General features: G+C 42.0%; 1 protein-coding gene across 3 annotated transcripts; it reads right to left on the reverse strand.

Moving 5' to 3' along the window:
- Positions 1-364: 364 nt before the first annotated feature.
- Tp53inp1 (tumor protein p53 inducible nuclear protein 1) lies at positions 365-18936 on the reverse strand. 3 transcript variants are annotated; one of them, XM_074068873.1, is made up of 5 exons: positions 18710-18936; positions 10941-11198; positions 10048-10411; positions 6787-6824; positions 5040-5179 (listed from the first exon to the last, which is right to left on the reverse strand). In XM_074068873.1, exons 2-4 carry the CDS (start codon positions 11047-11049, stop codon positions 6803-6805), a joined length of 495 nt encoding a protein of 164 aa, XP_073924974.1. In that variant the 5' UTR covers positions 11050-11198; positions 18710-18936; the 3' UTR covers positions 5040-5179; positions 6787-6802. The 3 variants fall into 3 exon arrangements, with proteins under 3 accessions (XP_073924973.1, XP_020033817.2, XP_073924974.1); XM_074068872.1 differs by lacking the exon at positions 6787-6824 and having other exon boundaries at positions 365-5179; positions 18710-18934; XM_020178228.2 differs by lacking the exons at positions 6787-6824; positions 18710-18936 and having other exon boundaries at positions 365-5179; positions 10941-11216.
- Between the last annotated feature and the right edge of the window lie 1947 nt (positions 18937-20883).

Below are 20883 nucleotides of genomic sequence, written 5' to 3' on the forward strand. Positions count from 1 at the left end.
GAATTCTCCCCTTCATCATTCTCCTTTATCCTCCCTCACCCCATGATTACTAATTTTAGATGAAAAAAACCCCAAACCTTAATATATGAATTTTACACAAACTTTTTTTTTTTTTTTTCAGACAAGGTCTCTCTATATAGTACAGGCTGATCTTGAACTGGTGATCCTCCTGCCTCAGAGACTCCTGAGTGCTGGGATTATAGGTGTGCACCACCACACTTTTTAAAAGGAAAGTACAAATTGAACACATCTTTTGTACAAGCAAAACTGTGTAAGCAAAATGAAACAGCAAGCATTGTAAGTTAAATTGTACTTAACTTTCAATACTAATGACCAGAAACATAAAAATAAAAGAATCTGACACTTGAAGTTAAAGGACATTTTATTTACTGACAGATAAAAAACCAGAACTCTAGGCAGTGCAAAATGCACCACTGACCCTAAATTACAAAGAACTGGTGTTAATGTACAATGTTTAAGCAATGCTACACTTATTTTTGGCAAAGTGCTGTATTGTTCACTCTGTATAAAACTGACCATCTATGAACCAATCAGTATAAAAAATTTCTATAAAAACAAAAAATATTAAGAAAGTGGCTCAAGAAAACAAGCTGCCATTTATGCATAGATTGATGTACAGTATATAACCGAACCAAATGTCCCTTTTGAGTTTTCAAGTTGATGAAAATATGTGTCTAGAAACACATTAAGAAGGCACATAGTACAATCGACAATACTCTTCAGTCTCTAGAACCGATGCCCTGCCCTTGAAAGCAAATGTGTTCACAATTTTACTTGAGGAAAAAATAAAGCCACTTCTTAAAATATAACACACACAATTATTGATTAAAATTCAAACCTGTGGAGGAAAACACAACCAAAAAGGAAACAAAACCACTCACACACTTGAAGCCTGAAAATACACACATCTAACCTCTCCAAACACTGGTTTGGTTTTTACACAAGTCCACCTAGAAAACAAACAATACTAAAACTTCAGGCAAACATAGAGCCAAACTGGGCACTTAACAATTATAAATGTCACAAGGAATATTCTCAATGATACACAAAACATTATTCACTTGAGCTGCTTTCCTCTGAGTAGTAACTTCTCCTCCCACATAAAGGACACTGTTGCACATAAGAAAAGATAAACTTATCTGTGTGCCTTCTTCCACCTACACCTTTAATTGGTGTCAAATTTCAAGTGAAATTGGTACGTGGTAAGGCCAAACCCACTGTATCATGTAGGTTTTCTAAATAAAGCGTTTTATATAAAAATTTAAGCACTACAATGAGTAGATAGAGATGCCATTTATAATATATCAGCATGCTGATGGCAGTGAAACCATCTATTATAGGAGCCCAATTTTAAAGAGTTTAACCATTATTTATGGGCCTTGTAAAATAAAAAGCTAATTTCAAGGTAACATTACAAAGATATACTAGTATCTCCCAGTATAAGGAGCAGTCTCGTAACTGATGCTAAAACAAAAACTAATGCTTAGAAACTTTTCCACTAATGTATTTAGGTGTAAATGTCTATCTTCTAGTTGGAGTCCTTCATTTTTCTTTCTTTTTTTTTTTGTTTTTTTGTTTATGTTCAACTCAAAGAAAATGAGGATAATGAAGATACTTTTTCCTGCTCTTTTTTCTTACAGTATATAATGACAATATGTTTACTTGAGGAGGAAGAGAAATAGCAAAGAAATTCCAATTTCAACAAAAACAAAGATTATAAACCAGTGTACTATACAGATTTGAGAAGCAAAAATAATAGGAATTGCTGAATGGCCCTCTCAAATTTTAAGTAAACTATCTTCTGGCTAAAATTAAAGAACTGATAAAACAGAGAAGGTATGTAAACACGAACAATTTGCATGAGAGTTGGAAACATATACAGGAAATTAATATTGAAACAAACAAACAGCTCCCTGCAATGGGAAGTCAGAAGTCCAATCGTGTGCATCTCTGCAAATCCCACCCACCCATTCCGATCCATTGCCAGGAAAGATAAATAATGGATGGCCAGTTTTCAACTCACAGTGCAGAACTAACCCAATCAGCCAAGGAAGAAAAAGTAATAAACATATTTACTCATAATACATTCTGAAATGTTTTATTAGCAAATCAAACTTTGAAGAATGTGGTGTACGGTAAAAGCTCAGAAGCTCACTAGTGAAGCACTGCCAACACACACCACATAGTCTAGACTTGTTCCAAGTCACATTCTATGTTATCAGTTCAGAAATGGTCAGTGCTACTAAATTCAGAGGGGTCTTATTTCTTACTGCTTGAATTTTTAAGTAATATGCACTAAAGAACATTGTAAGACACTAACAGTTACAATAATAAAAACAGCAAGTCAACTCATAAAATGCATTTTGGCCATGTTTCAAAAAATACTTAACAGGTCAACATTGTTCTGCTTTATTATTGGCCTTGTGTCTTATACACAATAGATGCCTAAGAAACATCTAATGACCAAAAAATTTCAACTGAACTATGTATCCATTTTCTTCAACTCTTACATGTGCCGATTTTAGACAGAAACCTTAGATACTGACACAGAAACCACAGTGAGCTATCACAGATGGCATGGTAATCCTAACCCTGAAAAAAAATGTCCCCATGACAACACTTTTTTGTTTTCCAGGAACAAAGCATAAAAAACTAGGCCCAGATAAGCCAAACAAAAAGTCAGTAACTGATAGAGATATAAATGTATTTAAGGTATCAAGAAATCTGAAAAAAAGTAGTAATGAAAAAAAAAAAAGACCTTTGCAGTTTTATATACAAATCTGTTCACACTGCCAAACAAATTCCCATGGCTGAACTTCTAGCTGGTGAGGTACTAGTAACCTGCATGCGGTGTAAGACAAGAGGCCCCATGTTTTCAGAGGCTCACATCCAGAAGACATTTAGCTGGTCTATTTTCAAGTTACAAATGTATGGCCCTAGAACAGACATGGTGTAAAACATACACACCTTCATGAAAACTACCTCATCTCCCAACTCTCGTAAACACAAGTAGTAACAAATAACTTCTCAGTTTGACAAAACTTTACAAACTTGGCCCCTAATTAGAAAACAAATAAATAAAAGGGAGAGTTAATAGGGAAGGGGGATAAGGGAAGAAAAGGGACCTAGATTCTTGTTCTAAGGAGACATCCTGGCACTTTATCACAGCCAGTGAAGATAAACCTAAACCACCATCTAACTCCATTTGACCTCTTTCAACTCTGCCTGCCCTGGCCTAGTCAGGAAGGAGCACAGCTCGTTCCTGAAAGTCTGTCAGGTCTCCCCACATCAAGCTGCTGCAGGGTCACTGAGTAATGTAATCTACTTCACAAAACTACCTGCTGCTTTTCTTTTTGAAAGCATTTTACACACGTGTGCTCATTGAATTAGGGTTGCCGAGGAGACGGAAAAATAAACTGATTATGCAGGCAATGCTACTGTTCTGTCAGTACAATGTGCTTTGAACTAGAAATGTATTCAGTTAATTTCTGAGGAAGTTGGTGAGAGTGTGGATGGCTCAGCAAAACCCCTCACAACTGCTAAAAAAGTAAAGTGACTGACTAGAGGTAAGAAAATAGACTTTCCTCTGTGTAGAGTTAACTGGCCTATGTGAGTCGAACCCTGCGCCCTGGCCTCATTAGCACCAACACTGTGAAGAACAATTGTGGCCGAAAAACTGCCACAGCCTCACCACCACTAGGTTCAGTAGAAAGGCCCTTGGTCGTTCATGCAAGGTTCATTTCTGGATAGCCCCACTTCCAATCAGTATATAGTCCTTCCAACTGTGAGGGAGGTAAATATTACCCCCTGTTGTAGAGGAAATAGAGGCCAAAGTGGTTAAAGATTTTGCCTGAAGTTAAAATGAAAACTGAGGGAAACCAACCTGTCACTTCACTTTGGTGCTATGAAAAGACATCACCAGAAACTTCCTCTCCCTTGCATGTCCCTTGGGAAGACGGGCTCCATGTCAGAGGATTATCTACTGTTATCCCTTTTCTCATGGACAGATAGAAATATTAAGTCACTCAGGTGCCTGGACAAGTACTTTTGAATTTACAGATGATGTGAGGGGGAGTAGGCAGAGATGGCAGGAAAGAATGCAAACAATTTAAAAACTGGACTAATGAGTTACTTATACACATGAAGATTCCAAATGAATTTCACAGGTCTAATTTCTTCCCTCTGCACACAAGACAAGTTCTTTTGTCCATGACACCTGTAATATCTGTACCACATCATGGAGTCATAAAATTACTGAATGTACTATTCACTGAAGCTTAATGTACCTGAATTCCACAATGAACTCATGACTAATCTGGAGAAAACCATACATACAGAAATATATCAAGTTTTCTTTCAAAAGAAAGTCCAGCCATAATTCCATTGTATCCATGGCAACTATCACCTGTTAATGCTCATGTTAGTGTGTAAAATGTACTCGTTATATACAGAAAAGATTATCAAGTACTGGTCAATAAAGTGTATGGCTGACCCTGAGAATAAATTTTTGCTTACTCAAAAGATTGATTAAGTAATACAAAATAAAATGAAACTGAAAGATGCCTATTCTTGTACTTGGGGGGAGAAACATCTTTAAGATGCTGATTAACTCATGTACACCTTAACCAGATTTAAAGACATCCCCAAACACCAAACACTGTAATTGTATTGATATGTTTCCAAAAATATTCTGAAAAAGTCTAGAAAAAAAAAAGAGTAAGTGTTAGGAGAAAGGCATTACATGAAGCACAGCATAGAAATCTGGCTTTAAGACAGTGTCTAAACACTCTCGCCAGTGTGACCAGTCAGCAGTTGGCTGTGAAGGGACAGCATTATCATCGTGCAAACATGCATCTCCACGTACACATGCACGAACCAACAGACACCAACCAGCAAACCTTGAAATTCTTAGTAATTGTACTGCCGTGGGCAGGGCTGGTGAACCACCCAGCCATTGTGCTTCACTTGCCGGGAGTGGCAATCCTTGGTAAGATTTTGGCGACGAAGGCTATTTCTGTTCAGAGACTGTCTTTCGCTGTGTTCTTTTATCCACTGGGAAGGGCGGAAGCTCTTGGGCTGTTGCAGAAAAGTTGCATGAGCAGCAAGGGCTGCAACGTAGCAGTGAAGGTGCTGCCCCACTTCACCTTCAGCTTCCACTCTGAAACAGAGAAGAGTGGGAGGTATTAGACAACTGAAAAAGTTACTCAGCAATTGAGTTTGCCACATTCGTTTGTTCATGGTTGGATAACAGCTTAGTGTCTGATGACAGTCAAATTTATATTCTGTGACCACACTGACTGATAGTGGTGGAAGGGAGAAACAAACGTTTTTCTTTTTTTTTTGAGACAGGGTCATGCTAAATTGCTCAAGCTAGCCTCAAATTGGTGATCCTCTTCCTCCAGCCTCTCATGCTGGGATTACAGGCATGCAGCACCACATTTGGCCAACAAGTCAACTTTTAATAGAAACATGCCATGTAGTCCAGAAACAGTTAAGTAGACTATTTGAGTGAACTTAAGTAAACTTTTCTGGGAGGGGAACTAGTATCTATTGAATATCAGCATATGCCAACTCTTGTGCAAATATTATCTATTTTTATTCTCATCATCATCTTAAAAAGAAAACATTTTAATTCCCAAATTACACTGATCAGAAAATATTATACCAATAGCATCTTCACAGGTACTTTATGTCTACAAGTAAAATGTGCTAGGAAACATTTAAAATCTCTGTATTTCACAGAAATACATATAAGGAAATTCCACTGATTTAACATTTTCTAGGTAAGAAACCACTGCTTATAGAAAGCAATTCATAAGGTTCTTTTGTTGTTGTTCTTTTGTTTGTTTTGTGAGACTGGAGTTTGAACTTAAGGCTTTGTGCTTGCAAAGCAGATGCTCTACACTTAAGCCATACCTCCAGTCCATTTTTGCTCTGGTTACTTTGGAGATGTGATCTCATGAACTATTTGCCTGGGCTGGCCTCTAACCATGATTCTCCCTATCTCAGCCTTCCAAGTAGCTAAGATTACAGGCGTGAGCCACTGGCATCCAGGCTGGCTTCGTAAGTTTTTATTTGTATCACAACAAGCACGTTTTCGAATGGCATTTACACAGTAATGTTTAAAGACCCTCCAGGAACACGTGATCTTAAGATATGGCTACACACAGTATGGTTATTGCATGTTTTCTACATTAAAACTAGTGGAGTAGGATGATCTAAACTATATTAACATAAAACATACAGAGAGTTTTTTTGGCAGGGCTAGAGAGCAGACCCAGTCCTTGTGCGTGATGGGCAAGTGCTCGCCCACTGAGTTACATTCCCAGCCCAAATTTTAAGATTTTAAAGTTATTTTATTTAAGGGCAGTTACATAGTCTACCTGAAATCACTTGAGGAAAACACTATTATCTTTTAAAACACACCCGCATACACACACATACACACTTAAAGTAGAATTAAAACATGTTCTGTTAAGAAACTAATGGAGAACTGGGAGTGTAGGTCAGTGGTAGAAAGCTTGCCTGGCATGCACGAGAGCCCCTGGGTTCAATCCACTAGCGTAAGGAAAGAAAGGAAGGAGGGAGGGAGGAGAGAAGGGAAGGAAGCAAGGGAGGAAAGAAATTTTTTAAAAAGGAAGGAAGGAGGCTAGGAGAAGTTAGCATAAAAAAGTGGTTCTTTAAAGGCGGGCATTTGCGTCCCTAGCCTGCTGCGCAGACTGATAGATAACACAGATCATACAGTCTCAAATTGAATGTACTTACTCTGTGCCCGTGAGTCTTATAAGCAGCTTTTCCTGGCCCTACAAATGTTAAATGGTGAACTATTAAATCACTAGCAAGATTTAAAATGCTGTTTTAGTTTTACTGTTAGGACGTGGGTCAACTTTTCTTTATTAAAACTGATTTACTATGTGTCATTAATGATACACATATCACTTAAGATTGTTAACAGCTCATAACCTTCACAAACAGTACTTATAAATGCTAAAATGCAATAAAACTTAGCACTCTGAAACCCATTGCAATTGTGAAGCATCTTACTTTTTACTTGTGGTAAAAAGTATCCCGAGGAGACAGAATGGAAGCAATGTAACTTTTGAAATACATGTTTTATTGCCTGCTCAGAAAACAGATGTTTACTACGTAGTTATCCTCCTAATTTTGGTAATGCTTGATTCTATGTCTCTCTCTCTCACTCACTCTCTCTCTCTCTCTCTCTGCATATGTGTGTGTGTGTGTGTGTGTGTGTGTGTGTGTGTGTGTTTTACTGGAGATTGAACCCAGGGTCTCATGCAGGCTAGGCAGATGTTCTACGACTGAACTACACTCCCAGTACTCAGCTTCTCCAATCCTGGGATTACAGATGTGCTCTACCACACTCATCCCTATGGGCCTTTCCATTTTCTTTGGTGGTACTGGGGTTTGAACTCAGGGCCTCATGCTTGCTAAGTAGGCACTCTACCACTTGAGCCACTCTGCCAGCCCCCTAAGTGGGCCTTTCTTACAAGACTTTCAAATCCAAAAATAAAGATGTTTAAACAAAACAAATTTAGTTACTATTATAAAACTATAATTACTAGCAAGACTTTCTTATGCACAGAAAGAATTAGTATAAAGTTCAGTGTATTCTTTTGGCAGTTTATTTATGGGAAAGTACCTATTTGTTTAACTCTCCCATAAGTTACATTTATAGTCTATGAATGCAAAAATAAAATATGAGACAACTTTCTCACTGCCTCAAACTGAAAACATGTAACAGCAAGTGCATGCATGGTCCTGGATTGGATGCGTTTGGATAAGCTTGGTTCTCTAAGAAAATCTGAATATGAAGTTGATAAAGTTAAAAAGTCACTGACGTGAAATGGTGGAACAAGTAGGCTATAAAATAGTGCATACTGTGTGATCCCACTGGGTTAAAAGTGTGTATGTGTGGGCACATACAGAGGCAATCTGGAAGGCTATATCCTGAGTGTTAATAGGATTTGTCTTTGGGTCATTTCAGGTTTGAAAATTTTTACGTATTTGCATTTTCTGCAATACATATGTACTGCTCTTGTAACAGTACGTTATTTTACAAAGCTGCCAATGGCACACACATACGCACTTTAAACACTGAGAAGTAAATATAGAAGTACCAGTAAGTTTAAACTATTCTAAATTCTTGAGTGGATTCCTCTGAGGTAAGATCAGAATTAAGAGGGAAGAATTTTTAAGAACTTAAGAATTTAAAGCAAGTATAAAACAAATCAATACCACCTCCAAAATGTACTTCATTTAACATTTTAAATTTTTCTTGGAATGCCTGAAGTGTTGACTCTTGACAAAATTATGGGGCTGAATAAAGTGCCATTTCCCACCAAAGATCTTACCTGGTCTATGCCTGTTTTGGTATAGGCAAAATGAAGTATGTTTAGCCTTGTAAAACGTCATCTATAATACTGAGACTTGAGAGTGCAGCCAACTCTGGTAAAGCTAAATTGAAGAGCTTCCTTGTTTATAGTTGGCAAGCAGGAAACAAGTGCCCTTAGGACAGTGCTAATCATAAGAATATTCTGCAGTGCTCCAAAAAATCCAAATTCACCTGGTATCTTGACCTAAGAGAATAAGTCAGTGCTGATGTTCCCAAAGTGCCTTTTTTGTGGGAGGAAGGATACTGGGGTTTGAACTCAGGGCTTCACACTTGCTAGGCATGCACTCTACCACTTGAGCCACTCCGGCAGCCCTGTTTTTGTATTGGGTTTTTTCGAGATAGGGTCTCATGAACTATTTTCCTGGACTGGCTTCAAACTGTGATCCTCCTGATCTCTGCATCCTGAGTAGCAAGGATTACAGGCGTGAGCCACTGGCACCCAGTCCCAAAGTGCTTTAATATTACAGAAAACATTCCACTGAAGTACATGATGGACTAGCTGGTCTCTGAGCTGATTAAGATGATGGTGGGAGCCGGGCGCCGGTGGCTCATGCCTGTAATCCTAGCTCCCAGGAGGCAGAAATCAGGATCGTGGTTCAAAGTCAGCCTGGGCAAATAGTTCGTGAGACCCTATCTTGAAAAAACCCATCACAAAAAAGACCTGGTGGAATGGCTTGAAGTTTAGGCCCTGAGTGCAAGCCCCAGTACCACAAAAAAAAAAAAAAATGATGTTAGGGCTTTATTTCACTGGTGGGAGCAATCTCAAATATATTCCCTGGATATGTTCTCTTGGTAACAGCCACAGAATGTCTGGAGGTTTAACTTGGAACATCCTAATCTTCACTGACTGAACACTCTCCCTGAACTTGCCAGGTCCTCATCCACCTGCCATTCAAACAGGGCACTTCAACAACCCAGGTTCCTCATACAACAACGAAACATTCTGGTGTGAAACCTTTCCTCTTCAAGGCACAAGACAACTCTTTGAGCAAATGTTTTGATAAAATTGTCCTTTCTGCTTAATATTTCTTAGGTTTTCAAGATTAAGCATGATTTAATGTGAACTATCTAGGGATGTGTGTAAGAAAGTATGAGTTTTAGGTTAAGATATACTATTCTAGTTGAATCTGACACCCTAAATTATTCAGTCTATTACGTGCAAAATTATGTCCTAAGATCTGAGCAGAAATGTCAGTCTTTTATTTCTCTTCAGTAGCAGAATTTTATAAATGAGATAGCTCTCTTACTGTATTACTGGGGTCATACTACAACTAACTTTTCAAAAAAATTTAAAACGAACACTGGGATTTTTTTGTTGTCATATAGATCAGATTGGTCTGGAATTTGCTATGAAGCTCAGGCTTATAATCCTCAAACTTGTAATCCTACTGCGTTAGCCTCCTGAGTGCTGGTACTACAGGCATGTGCCACCCCCCAGCCCTGAACAGTTGTTTTTTTTTTTAATACCATTGATCACTTGTGCACTAATGTACATGCTTTTATAATTTCTAACAAGATTATTTTTCTGTCTTCTAAAGCCTTAGCTGTGAACTATCATAGAAATAAAATACATGCTTAGCAGACTGCTTTGGAGTAAAATACTTGCAACATACCTGGGACTACTTGAATTATGAGCATCATCAGTCCCACTGCTGGCCTCACTAAGACCAGGGCAGGAGTTATGCACAGCATAGACAGACATGCTGGGATGTTCAATGAGAAGGTTTTCCATAGGACTCGTTTCCACCTTGATAGTGGTTAATCCACCTGCTGTAAAACATGGGGGAGGGGTGATAAACCAGCTCTCCTCCATTGGACAGGACTCAAACTGCAGGAAGCAGGAATCACTTGTATCAGCTAAGCACTCCAGAGATGCAGGTAAACAGGAGAAAACTGAAGGGTGCTCTGCAGGTGACTCTTCACTTATGTCGTCTTCTTCCTCTTCATCTTCTTCTGCTGAGAAACCAGTGCAAGTGTCTAGATCGTAGTCCACGTCATAGTTCAGATGCATGTTGAACGTCCCATGGGAGGATAATTTTCACATTGGGCAGCCATAACAGAGCCACCCATCAAATTCACAGCACAGAAAAAGGAGAGATAATACGATTAGCTGATGCTTACATCCCTCTCTTTAGTGCAGAAAAAACCATTTATATTCACTCATGATGACTTTAAAATAATTTCTGTGTGTGTGTGTGTGTTTGTGTGTGTGTAGTGGATTACATTGAGTTTGCAGAAGGGGGTTTGGGACTGTTTCTATTCTGCTGAAAAAACATAATGGACCATATGTTTTAATGCATGTTTAATGTGAGGGTTTCCTATTAAAGTGCCCCTGACTGGATCAGGCTGTATGAGTTGCAAAACTGGAAAGGCTGACGTCAATTTCAGTGACTCGTCATCTGGCACAAAATGATTCCTGAATTTTTTTTTAAGAAAAATTCTTGTGTATTTACTTTTAAGGCTTAAAAGTAAATGTTGTGAAGATTAACTGCTGGGTATACCTTACCTATGAAGTCGACAAGAATCCATTCATCATCTTCCTTCTCACTGAATTCTGGCTCTTGGTTAGAAGTACTGACATCGCCCACAAACATTTTATTCAGCCTCTGGAACATTGTTAAGGCAAGACTGAGACTTTGGCTGGATGTCTTTATAGCTGAGATTTCTAAACCCTGTCTTTAGTTGGCCTGATGGCTCGGACAGGAGATTAAAGTGCACAGGGTGCTTATTCAACTTAGGTGAGAAGCAAGAACAGTCATTATCCCTAAAATAAAACAGAAAAAGAGGGTTATTTCCAATCAGTGTATGTTTTACAAATACACACACACACATGCCCTTATAAAAAAGCCTAAGCCTTAGCCTTCTACAGCTCTTCCCCTCCTGCAGAGTCAAACATGACACATACAACCTTTCTTATTTGCAAAACATCGTAAACTGAGTACTTAAATGCAACCAGTAAATATCTAACAATGTGCCAGGTGTGGTGGCACTCCTTCCAGGAAGCCAAGGCAGGAGGATCAAGAGTTCAAGGCCAGACTGGGCTACACAGCAAGACTGTCTAACAAAACAACAAAAACCTATACTGTGAAATAAAGAGTTAGGTTTTTTTCATGTCTATGGTTTTGTAACATGAATGTGAATGATGTATTTCAAACTGTAATACCCATTTTCTGTAAGTAGAAGAACAAAATTATATATTAACAGTCTTGTTATATGATACTCAGTTGCCCAGTAGTATTGAAATGAACCTGGCAACAGTGTCTGGCTTCCAGAATAATGGTCATCATATGCCAGGCCCTCATCTTCTCTGACTTACTTTCCTTTCTGTTCTATACTTCCTGCATATGACTTTAAGGATACCTAATTACATTAAAAATTTATAAACAGCATATTTTGGTTTTCAAAACAATTCCTTCAGCTGGCATGAAGAAATTTACATTATAGAAAACTGAGCAGGTAGCAACCAGAACTGGAGACACAATTCCTTGTGTAGTGGCTCAGCAGGTGGGTGTTGGATTCACTGTGCCTGCCAGGGCACAAATCCTGGCTCTCCATTTACTTTAAGATTTAGGAAGGTACACAATTTCAACTGGTAAGAGTTCTTACCTTGGGGAGTTCTGGTGAGTTATAAGTGAAGAACTCAGCTTACTTGAGTTCCAGATTAATATACCCATTTTTACCTAATTTTTCTGATAGCATATACAACTGAACACCTATCAAGAACTTTACATTTTTCCCCATGAATGTATTCCTACACATTGCCCTCCATCCCCTTCTCAATAAGTAGCAGCAGCCTGAGCAGTTATTAAGGCAGAAAATCTAGCAATTGCTCTTGACTACTTTTGCTGCCTCCCACTAACCCTCGGCTACCCACTCAGCCCCTCGTCCAAACTACCAGCAAGTCCTGTGGACATGCTGTACATGTAGCTCAAACCCACCTTCTGTCCTCCATCACTCTCATTTCTAGTTTAAGCAACCTGCTGTCTCTTCAGCATTCTGCCAAAACCACCTCCTACAATCAGTCTCCCTTATTAAATGAGATCACACAGGCAACATGGCTTTACTAGGTAACTGGCACAAAATTCTCTGTCCATGGCAAGTGTCATTCTACACATACTCACTAGTACCCATTATGCATCATTTGTAGTGCTGAAAGCTGTAATATTAGGGAGTTCTCAGACCATTCTAGGTACACTCCTGCAGTAAATGGCTGAGAAGATCAGGAATGGGGGGGCGAGGGAAGAAAAGAACACTATGGAAGCACACAGATGTGTGTGAATGTGGTACCTTCCGTTTCAACATCCAGGCAGAATAATCCTAGATATTCAGGAGGCAGAGATCAGCAGGATCTCGGTTCAAAATCAGCCTAGGCAAATAGTTCATGAGACCCTATCCTGAAAATACCAAACACAAAAATGGGGCAGGTGGAGTGGCTCAAGTGGTACAGCACCCACATAGCAAGTGTGAAACTGACTTCAAACCCCATACTGAAAAAAAGAAAAGATCCAGGCAGCCACAAACCAGGTGTGATGATGCATGCCTGTAATTACAGCACATGGGAGGCTGGGGTGTGAGGATTTTGAGTTTGAGGCCAGCCTGGGCTACATAGCAACTTCACGGACATCCCGAGATATGTAGCAAGACAACAGCCACAGCCAGGCACCAGTGGCTCACACCTAAAATCCTAGCTACTCAGGAGGAGTAGCTGATCTCAGGAGGTTTGAGCTGATCTCTGGATCAGGAAGGTTGCTGATGTGGTGAATCTGAGGGAATACGCATGACTGGAGATGTCTAGTAGGCAGTGGAGTATTTGGAATTAAGGAAAGTAGTCTCGGAGGGGTGCAGGCTTGGGAGTTGTCAATACAAAGAGGGTGATAGAAATATCACAAGCATCAATCTCGAATCCCTAGCTTTGGGCTCTTGACATTACACTTTTAAAATAAACAATCTTCAGCCATGAAGATTGAGCTGCATAGCTGTGAGACTCCTGGTTCAATGCCTCACATATAAAATGGGCTGTCACAATTGTTTGGCATACTACTACAAGAGTAAAATATTTCAAATAAATGACAGCAAGACACTTTGTAGTCATAATTCATCATCCTCAGCCATTAATTATTAACAGCAGATAAACAGGAAGTTATCACTTGTATAACCAGTCCTCCTGAACCCTTCTGGAAAGCAGTATGGTCAAATTATGAAGACTGGAGATCTACTAGGAGGACTCAAATTCAGCTGTGTTCCACGAGAGAAATTAAGAAGGAAAGTGGGCTGTGTAGCTTGCCTGATCAATTGTGGTGTGACAGTTGTAGCCCAAAGAATGATCCATCTATCACAAGGTCTGGTGTAAATGAAGGTTTTTGAGGCTATAAACCAGGATGAAAAAATCTTTTTCCCATTTCTCTTAGGTTGTGGAGGCAGATATTGGCCCCCAAATATGATCCTGTGTCTGCTGAGCCAGATGAGAGGAGATCCGCAACTCCCCAGAGCACGAGGCTGGACTCTGGCTCTACATCAGGTAAGCAGGTGGACCCACTAGGAGGGGCACCCCACAGGGGACCCCTTGTTTTTCTTGAATAATGCCTTGTCCCCCACCTGTGATGCTGCCTGAGGGCAAGACACTAGGCCCAGGCTAGGTCAGTGCCAGCTTCTGAGCTCTCCCTCCTGGCTGCAGTTCCCCACCCCACAGTGTGGAGCCTGCAATTGGACAGGCCTCTCCAGAGGAGCACTCTAAGGGAGCATAACTCATGTTCTTCAGAAGTGCCTCCAGGCGCTCTGTGTCCAACCCGGGTGAGCAGCCTGTGCAGAAGCTCTGCCAGGAGATGAGGAACAGCTCATTTTTCACTTCACCTGAGTCACTGATGACATTTACATGACACACCTGTGGGAAGGACACAGAACAGAGTCTGGGGGGGAAGGGTGAAGGATCGCTGGCCTGGGCACAGCAGGAACAGTGCTGGCTCCAGCTCTAACAGGTGGCTGAACTATACAGTTTAGCTCTTCTTGCCTCAGTCTTGCCGTCAGAAAAATGGGCTGATTATGTAGGGCTGCCTCAGGCAGATCCCTACATAATGAAGAGGTGGGGGTGTTTTAACTACGCAAAGGAAAGTTCCTTTAGCCCTGCTTTCTATGTGTCACTAAAACTGTTCAGTGAGGCAGCCACCAGGCAGGCACATTAGGGGAATGAGCATATGAAATGGGACTACTGTCATCAAGACTTTGAAATTTAATTTTAACCCATTTAAATTTAAAAGTTGATAATTGAGTCCAATTTTGGAAAACTTTCAACTGCATCTGTAGCAACTATGGTATGTGAATTTACTTTTTTGACTTCAAACTTTATGGCATCTAAATATAGATCAGAATTTCAGTGAGGCCAAAAATGGTGGAACAGGCCTGTAATCGCAGCTAAATAGGAGGCCTATCTTGGAGGATCACAGGTGAAGGCCAGCATCCGCAAAGTTAGCATGAGACCCAACCTAAAACACAAAGTAAAAGCAAAAGAACTGGAAGGATGGCTCAGTGAGTCAGCGCCTGCTTAGCAACTGTGAGACCAAGTTCAGACTGCAGCACTTCAGGGGACGGCCACATGAAGACGGCTTTACAATGTGTGAGACACGCGTTGGTGTATATGTGAAAGAGCAGACCATCTCGTTAATAATTTTCATATTTATTACATGTTCAAGCCATAAACTTTGGATATATTGAGTTTCTTAAAATATACTAATAAAATTAATTCCTGTTTCTTTTTCCTTTTTTAATGTGGCTACTGGAAAAATTTAACCACACATGTAGCTCACTGTACATATACACACATAACACACACAGAGGTGGGAAGAGACAAAGACAGAGAGAGAAAGAGTGAGCAAGCTATTTTCCCACTGATGAACCAGAGACTATCCCTGCACAGTAACTACTTTTGATGGGGCTGGGTCTACCTGGAGCTAGAAGGCAAAGCCCTTCTCTCCTGCCCCCTCCTCTCCCTTTTTGTGGACCTGGGGTTTGAACTCAAGGTTTGTGCTTGGTAGACAGGCACTCTACCACTTGAGCCACGCCCCCAGCCTGTCACTATTTGACAGTCACAACACTAGGGCAATGGTAAAACTAAAATGAAAGTTCCAGGTGGGCCAGTGGCTCACGTCTATAATCCTAGCTACTCAGGAGGATTGCAATTTTAAGTCAGCCCAGGCAAATAGTCCATGAGGCTCTATCTCAAAAAAACCCATCACAAAAATATGGCTAGTACAGTGGTTCAAGGTGTAGGCCCTGAGTTCAAACTCCAGTACCCCCCCCCACACACACACACACAAAAGTTGCAGAGAAAGCCTCTCAAGTCGAGCAAATTGACAATTGTAGCTCTAGAATTCAACAAAGAAGGAGAGGTTGGCGGGGTCCCGTTGCTGTCCTCTGAGGCAGCCACCAGCTGGAGCTGGAGCTGCCCGCACCTGCCCCTCCAGGTAGGGAGAAGACACACAGTATCTGCAGCCAAGGAAGGGGTGAAGGCAGCTCTCCCAGATACCATTGGCTCACAGCACTTCCACCCTCCATCTTAAAAACAAATTATATATTTTTTCATTATAAAATGAACAAAACCACATCAAAGAAAGGTTAGAAAATAAATAAAGAACAGTTATTATTCATTGCCTTGCTGCAATTATTAGTATATTGGTACATTTTCTACTAGTTCTTTCTTTTACAAATAAAGTTTCTTTTTATCATAGTTGTAGTCTAGTGGATGCCCAATTTTGTATCTTGAGTTGTTACTTAACATCTTCTCATGACTTTTTTTTTTTTTTGCAGTACTGGGGCTTGAACTCAGGACCTTCACCTTGAGTCACTCACTCTACCTGCCCTATTTTTGTGAAGGGTTTTTTGAGATAGGGTCTCACAACTATTTGCCAGAGCTGGCCTCAAACCATGATCCTCCTGATCTCAGCCGCCTGAGTAGCTAGGATTTTAGGCATGAGCTACTGGCGCCCAACTCATGACTGCTTTTCATCTTATAACATGAATAGAAAGGCTTTGTGGGCAGAAAAGTTCACTGAGTTTAATAGTTGTGGGCAAGGGTATTTTAGTTTGAGAAGTTAGAATGCAGTTGCTAGTTAAGATACTATTAGTATAATTTATTTTCTCATTGTTGAGATAGGCAAGAGGGGTGTGGTGTGGTACCTGAAGGCTGGCACTGGAGGTAGCCTGTTCTGCTGGAAGTCTTGGCTTTGCTGCAGCAGTATGTGTAAACTCATATTTAGTAACCTCTTAGAACTCCAGTTTTCTTTAACAAGTTATAATACCTACTTCTCAGTGCAACGTGAGGCATAAAGTGTATGACATCTAGAATAGTGACTGGCTCATAGCAGGCGTTCAGTAAAATTAACAAGCTTATTCCAAGTCAGTTGTGTAACTCTGAGCAGGTCACTTAGCACCTTTAGCTCTGAGCTGCTTTTATCTGTAAAACGTCTACATAATAATTTAGAGCTACAATCTGCTGAATGCTCATCATATGTAACAGGGAGTTGAGGTACTTATTTGTCCTGTGATGAGGAAACAGGCTCAGAAATTAAGCAACTTGCTCAAAAGTGACAGAGCTAACACAGGTGGAGCAAGCATTAGTAAATGTATCCCTGGGATTCCAGTCCCTGGCTTTTCCTGAACAAACTCTCTCAGGCTCCTCCCAGCCTCAACTCTGGTTCTAGGAACTTCAATTGGTTTTGGCTGCCAGTAGGCGGCTCCAAAAAGCAACACTTTAAAAAAAAAAACCCCAAAACAAAAAACACAACTTTGATGAGTGCAGCTGTGGCTCCTTGACCGTTTTGAAAAATCAGGTGACTAAACTACACATGTTCACTGAAAAAGAGACTTAAATTTCTTTCTATCACCCTCAACTAGTTTAGAAAAAGATGGGGACTGAAGTCATTTAAAATCAATTGTGAATGGAAGAAAAACAAAGCCAAGAAAGTTCTTTCTTGTCCCACCTATACAGAGCCTATTCAATCAGCTTACAAGGAAGGTTATTTATTTCCCTATGTCTCACCACTGCCTGAAGACAGTGGACAAAGACAGCAGTAGGTAGTAATTTGTAGCCTGTTAAACCTTGAATTCTGAAAGCAGGGCAATTCTCAAGAGAAATATGAGGGAGGGAAAAGAACAAAAGATAGGATGAGAAAACAAGAGAGACCTTGGGCACAGAAATGAGTAGGTCCTGGTTCCAGCAAAAAAATTATGCTTTTAGAATTATAGTGGCTCAGTTACCAAGCATGTGATTTCAGGATCTTGGGGGCATTTGTTATCACCTTTATTCAGTGACCCTACGGTCATCACTTCCCCCCTTTTTCAAAACTGTTTTGCATTTAGAAAGGCCCAAGACTTTAGGAGTTACAGATGGACAAAGCTCCTTAATCTGGGCTGAACTGGAATTAACGCACTGAGCGGATGTTCTCAGAAAATACAATCAAAACCAAGAAGTGCCTGTAAAATGCACCTGCAACTTTGAAATAGTGAACAAACACCATTTCCTTTTGGTTGGCCGTGTGGCCTTAGATTACTTAATCTCTCTGCACCTACAGTTTCCTTTCTATAAATAGGATGGTTGGGCCTGCTTCCTAGGGCCAGTGGGAGGACCATCGAGGATAATCTACTTAAAGCTTTCATCGTAGCATTTGGCACCTACTACGTGCTCACTAAGTGCCAGTGATCAAATTGGTTAGGACTTAAATTATGACTAGGACGTGAAGCGCTCTTTCCACAGGTGCAAGTCAGTGCTATGTAAGGTCAAGTGGAGTCACAGGACCGGCCGCTAGCAGGCGGACACTAAGGCAGGGGCCGGTCTCAGGGTAACCGAGCGGGTTTCCAGTACCCGCAGGGCTTCCAGGGCTACTGTGCGGGACCCGGTGCTCGGAGCGCACGCAGAGGCGATGAGGAGCGCCGGGCCGGGGGTCCCTGGAGCTATGCGTCCCTCCTGCCGAGCCCCGCGCCCCGACGCGGGTCCCGAGCGGGCAGCCCCATCCATCAGCCATCATCCATCCATCCAACTGTCAAGTGCAGGAGGAGGAGAGGAGAGAAGGGAAGGGAGCGAGGAGGAGGAGGAGAAAGGGCGGGGGGGGGGGTTCCGCTGCGGCCAAGAAAACAGGCCAGGCTCGGGGGAGGAGGCAGAAACCAAACACCCAACCGCCGCCCAGCGCCCGGGCTCGGCCGGGCCGGGGCGCCCGCCTCGGTGCGCACCGCGGCGGCAGGCAGGCAGGCGGGTAGCGAAGCGGCCCCCGCCCCATCCGCACTTACGTGGACCGAGCCGCGGCGGGATGCAAGCCGGGAAGGCGCCGCCGGCGCGGCGGGGACAGGCGGGCGCGGCGCGGGGCTGCTGAGGTAGCTGCGGCGGGCCGGGCTGCGCCTTGCTCGGGGTCCCAGGACGGGGGCGCGGGGCCGGCTCCGGCCCTCCTGTTGCTGCTCCTGGCCGCCGCCGGCCGTCCAGGTCCTTTTGTTGTTGTGCAGCGCTGGGAACAGCTGATCGGCCGCTCCGCCCGCCGTCCGGCCGCCCGCCCCGCCCCGCCCCGCGGCCGCGCCAGGTCCGGCCCCACCAATCCGCGGCGCGGGGGTCCCGGGGCCGCCCTGCGAGAGGATGTCACTAACGCACGTGACCTGGCTCGGGGCCCGGCGACGCTCAGAGTCAGGAACAAGCCCGGGCAACAAAGCTGGGAGCCCGAGCGCGCAGACGGGGCAAGAGGAAGGGAGCGAGAGAAGGGGCGTCGGGCGTAGCGTTGCCCTGTGTGTGGGGGTAAACCAGTAGACACCATGCCAGGGGAAAGCCCACTTCTGGGCCCTCCCGGGCAGGACAATGGATACCAGATACACAGAATGCCTGTGACCCACTCAACCCTCTTTGTAAGACAAGAAACCCCACCTGTGTACCCTGGAATTTGCCCCTGGGATTTGCCTTTTGGCTTGTGCCTATGCTCAGGGCAAAAGCCAGGTAAAAGAAGACATCAGTCTAGGTCTGAAGACAAAAGAGGTCAGGAGCCTCGAGGGCCCTTTGCTCTGGCAGAAAAGAAGAACCCTGTATGAAGAAGAGTTACGAGAGCTCCTGCACCTAAATGCTCATGGGACCCAAGGAGGTTATGAACTCTGTGCTGTTTACATGCCAGGAAATAAAACACTGTGCTTGAAAATGGTTTCCAAATCAAAGCTCAATACACATAGGTGGATTAACTGCCTGGCAAAGGCAAGGGAGTCATGTTGAGGCCTATCCGTTCTCCTGTGGATCCTGTCTGGACTGAGAAAGAATCCTCTGGCCTGGGTGAAATGTATGACAGCTCTCAAGAAGTCTATCACACACATAATAGTACCTGAAAGACTCTCACACTGCCCCTCACAAGGATCCTGCAGTCAGTCCATTTCCAACAATACTAGTTCTAAAGAGTGTAAATTAAAGTTTAGAGACTAGTCTGACACTCAGGATAATGACCAATATATGGTGGGTTTTGACTTTACAAGTTACACGGCTGTAATTTGTGGACTGAATAGTCTCACAGAATTGAAGGGTCCCTTCTGATATTTTCTCTCAAATGTCATCACTGTGTTAGGAGTCCCACCATCTCTTGTTTCTCCTTAACAGTCCTTGCAGAGACCATCTTTTCATTAAGAACCATAGGTTAGTAACAATGATAAGGGTCTACTTTCTGTAAATCAAAAAGACATGCCTTTTTCCAGCTTGATAAGGTTTATTACCATTCAAGGCAGTATGTGAAAGCACACAATACCTTGTTGTGACAGAGAAAACAATGTGAGATATGTTTCCAAAGATGGCCACCACAATATGTTCTTCATCAGGAAGTAGGATCCAATTTTCCTCCCCTTGAATCTGGGATAGCCCTGTGAGTGCTTTGACTAATAGAATGTGGTAGAAATAATGTTGTAGCACTTCCAAGTCTGGACATTAAGAAAACCTGATGGCTTTTGCTTTGACTCTAGGAAAAGCTAGCCACCATGGCAAGAGAGACCATCATGCTGAGAAACCCAAGCTAGCCATGTGGAGAGGCAGAGATGCCTGGTTGACCCCTAGCTATCCACCACATTTCATATAAGACAGCAGATAGGAATGAAAAAACCTTCTAGGAAGTTCCAGCTTTGGCATACACCATGTGAAACAAGTGGAGGCAAGCCATCCCCACAGAGCCCTGCCAAAATGGCAGAATCATGAACCAATGCTTCTTGTTTCAAGGCACAAAATGTTGGAGGATTTTTTTTTTTTTTTTTTTTTGCTTCATGGTGCTATAAACTGAACCCAGGACCTTGTTAAACATTCTACCACTCATCCCAGCCCTTGGAGTAGTTTTTAAATAGCAATTAGGTAACCAAAACACAAAGCTTGAAAAAAAAAAAAAACCAGAAAAGTCCATCACAGATCAGCTATCTCTAAATTTCACAAAGAAGAGTTTTTGTGATTAAAAAATTCATAC

This window comes from Castor canadensis, chromosome 3, assembly GCF_047511655.1.
Source record: "Castor canadensis chromosome 3, mCasCan1.hap1v2, whole genome shotgun sequence".
Taxonomy (NCBI): domain Eukaryota; kingdom Metazoa; phylum Chordata; class Mammalia; order Rodentia; family Castoridae; genus Castor; species Castor canadensis.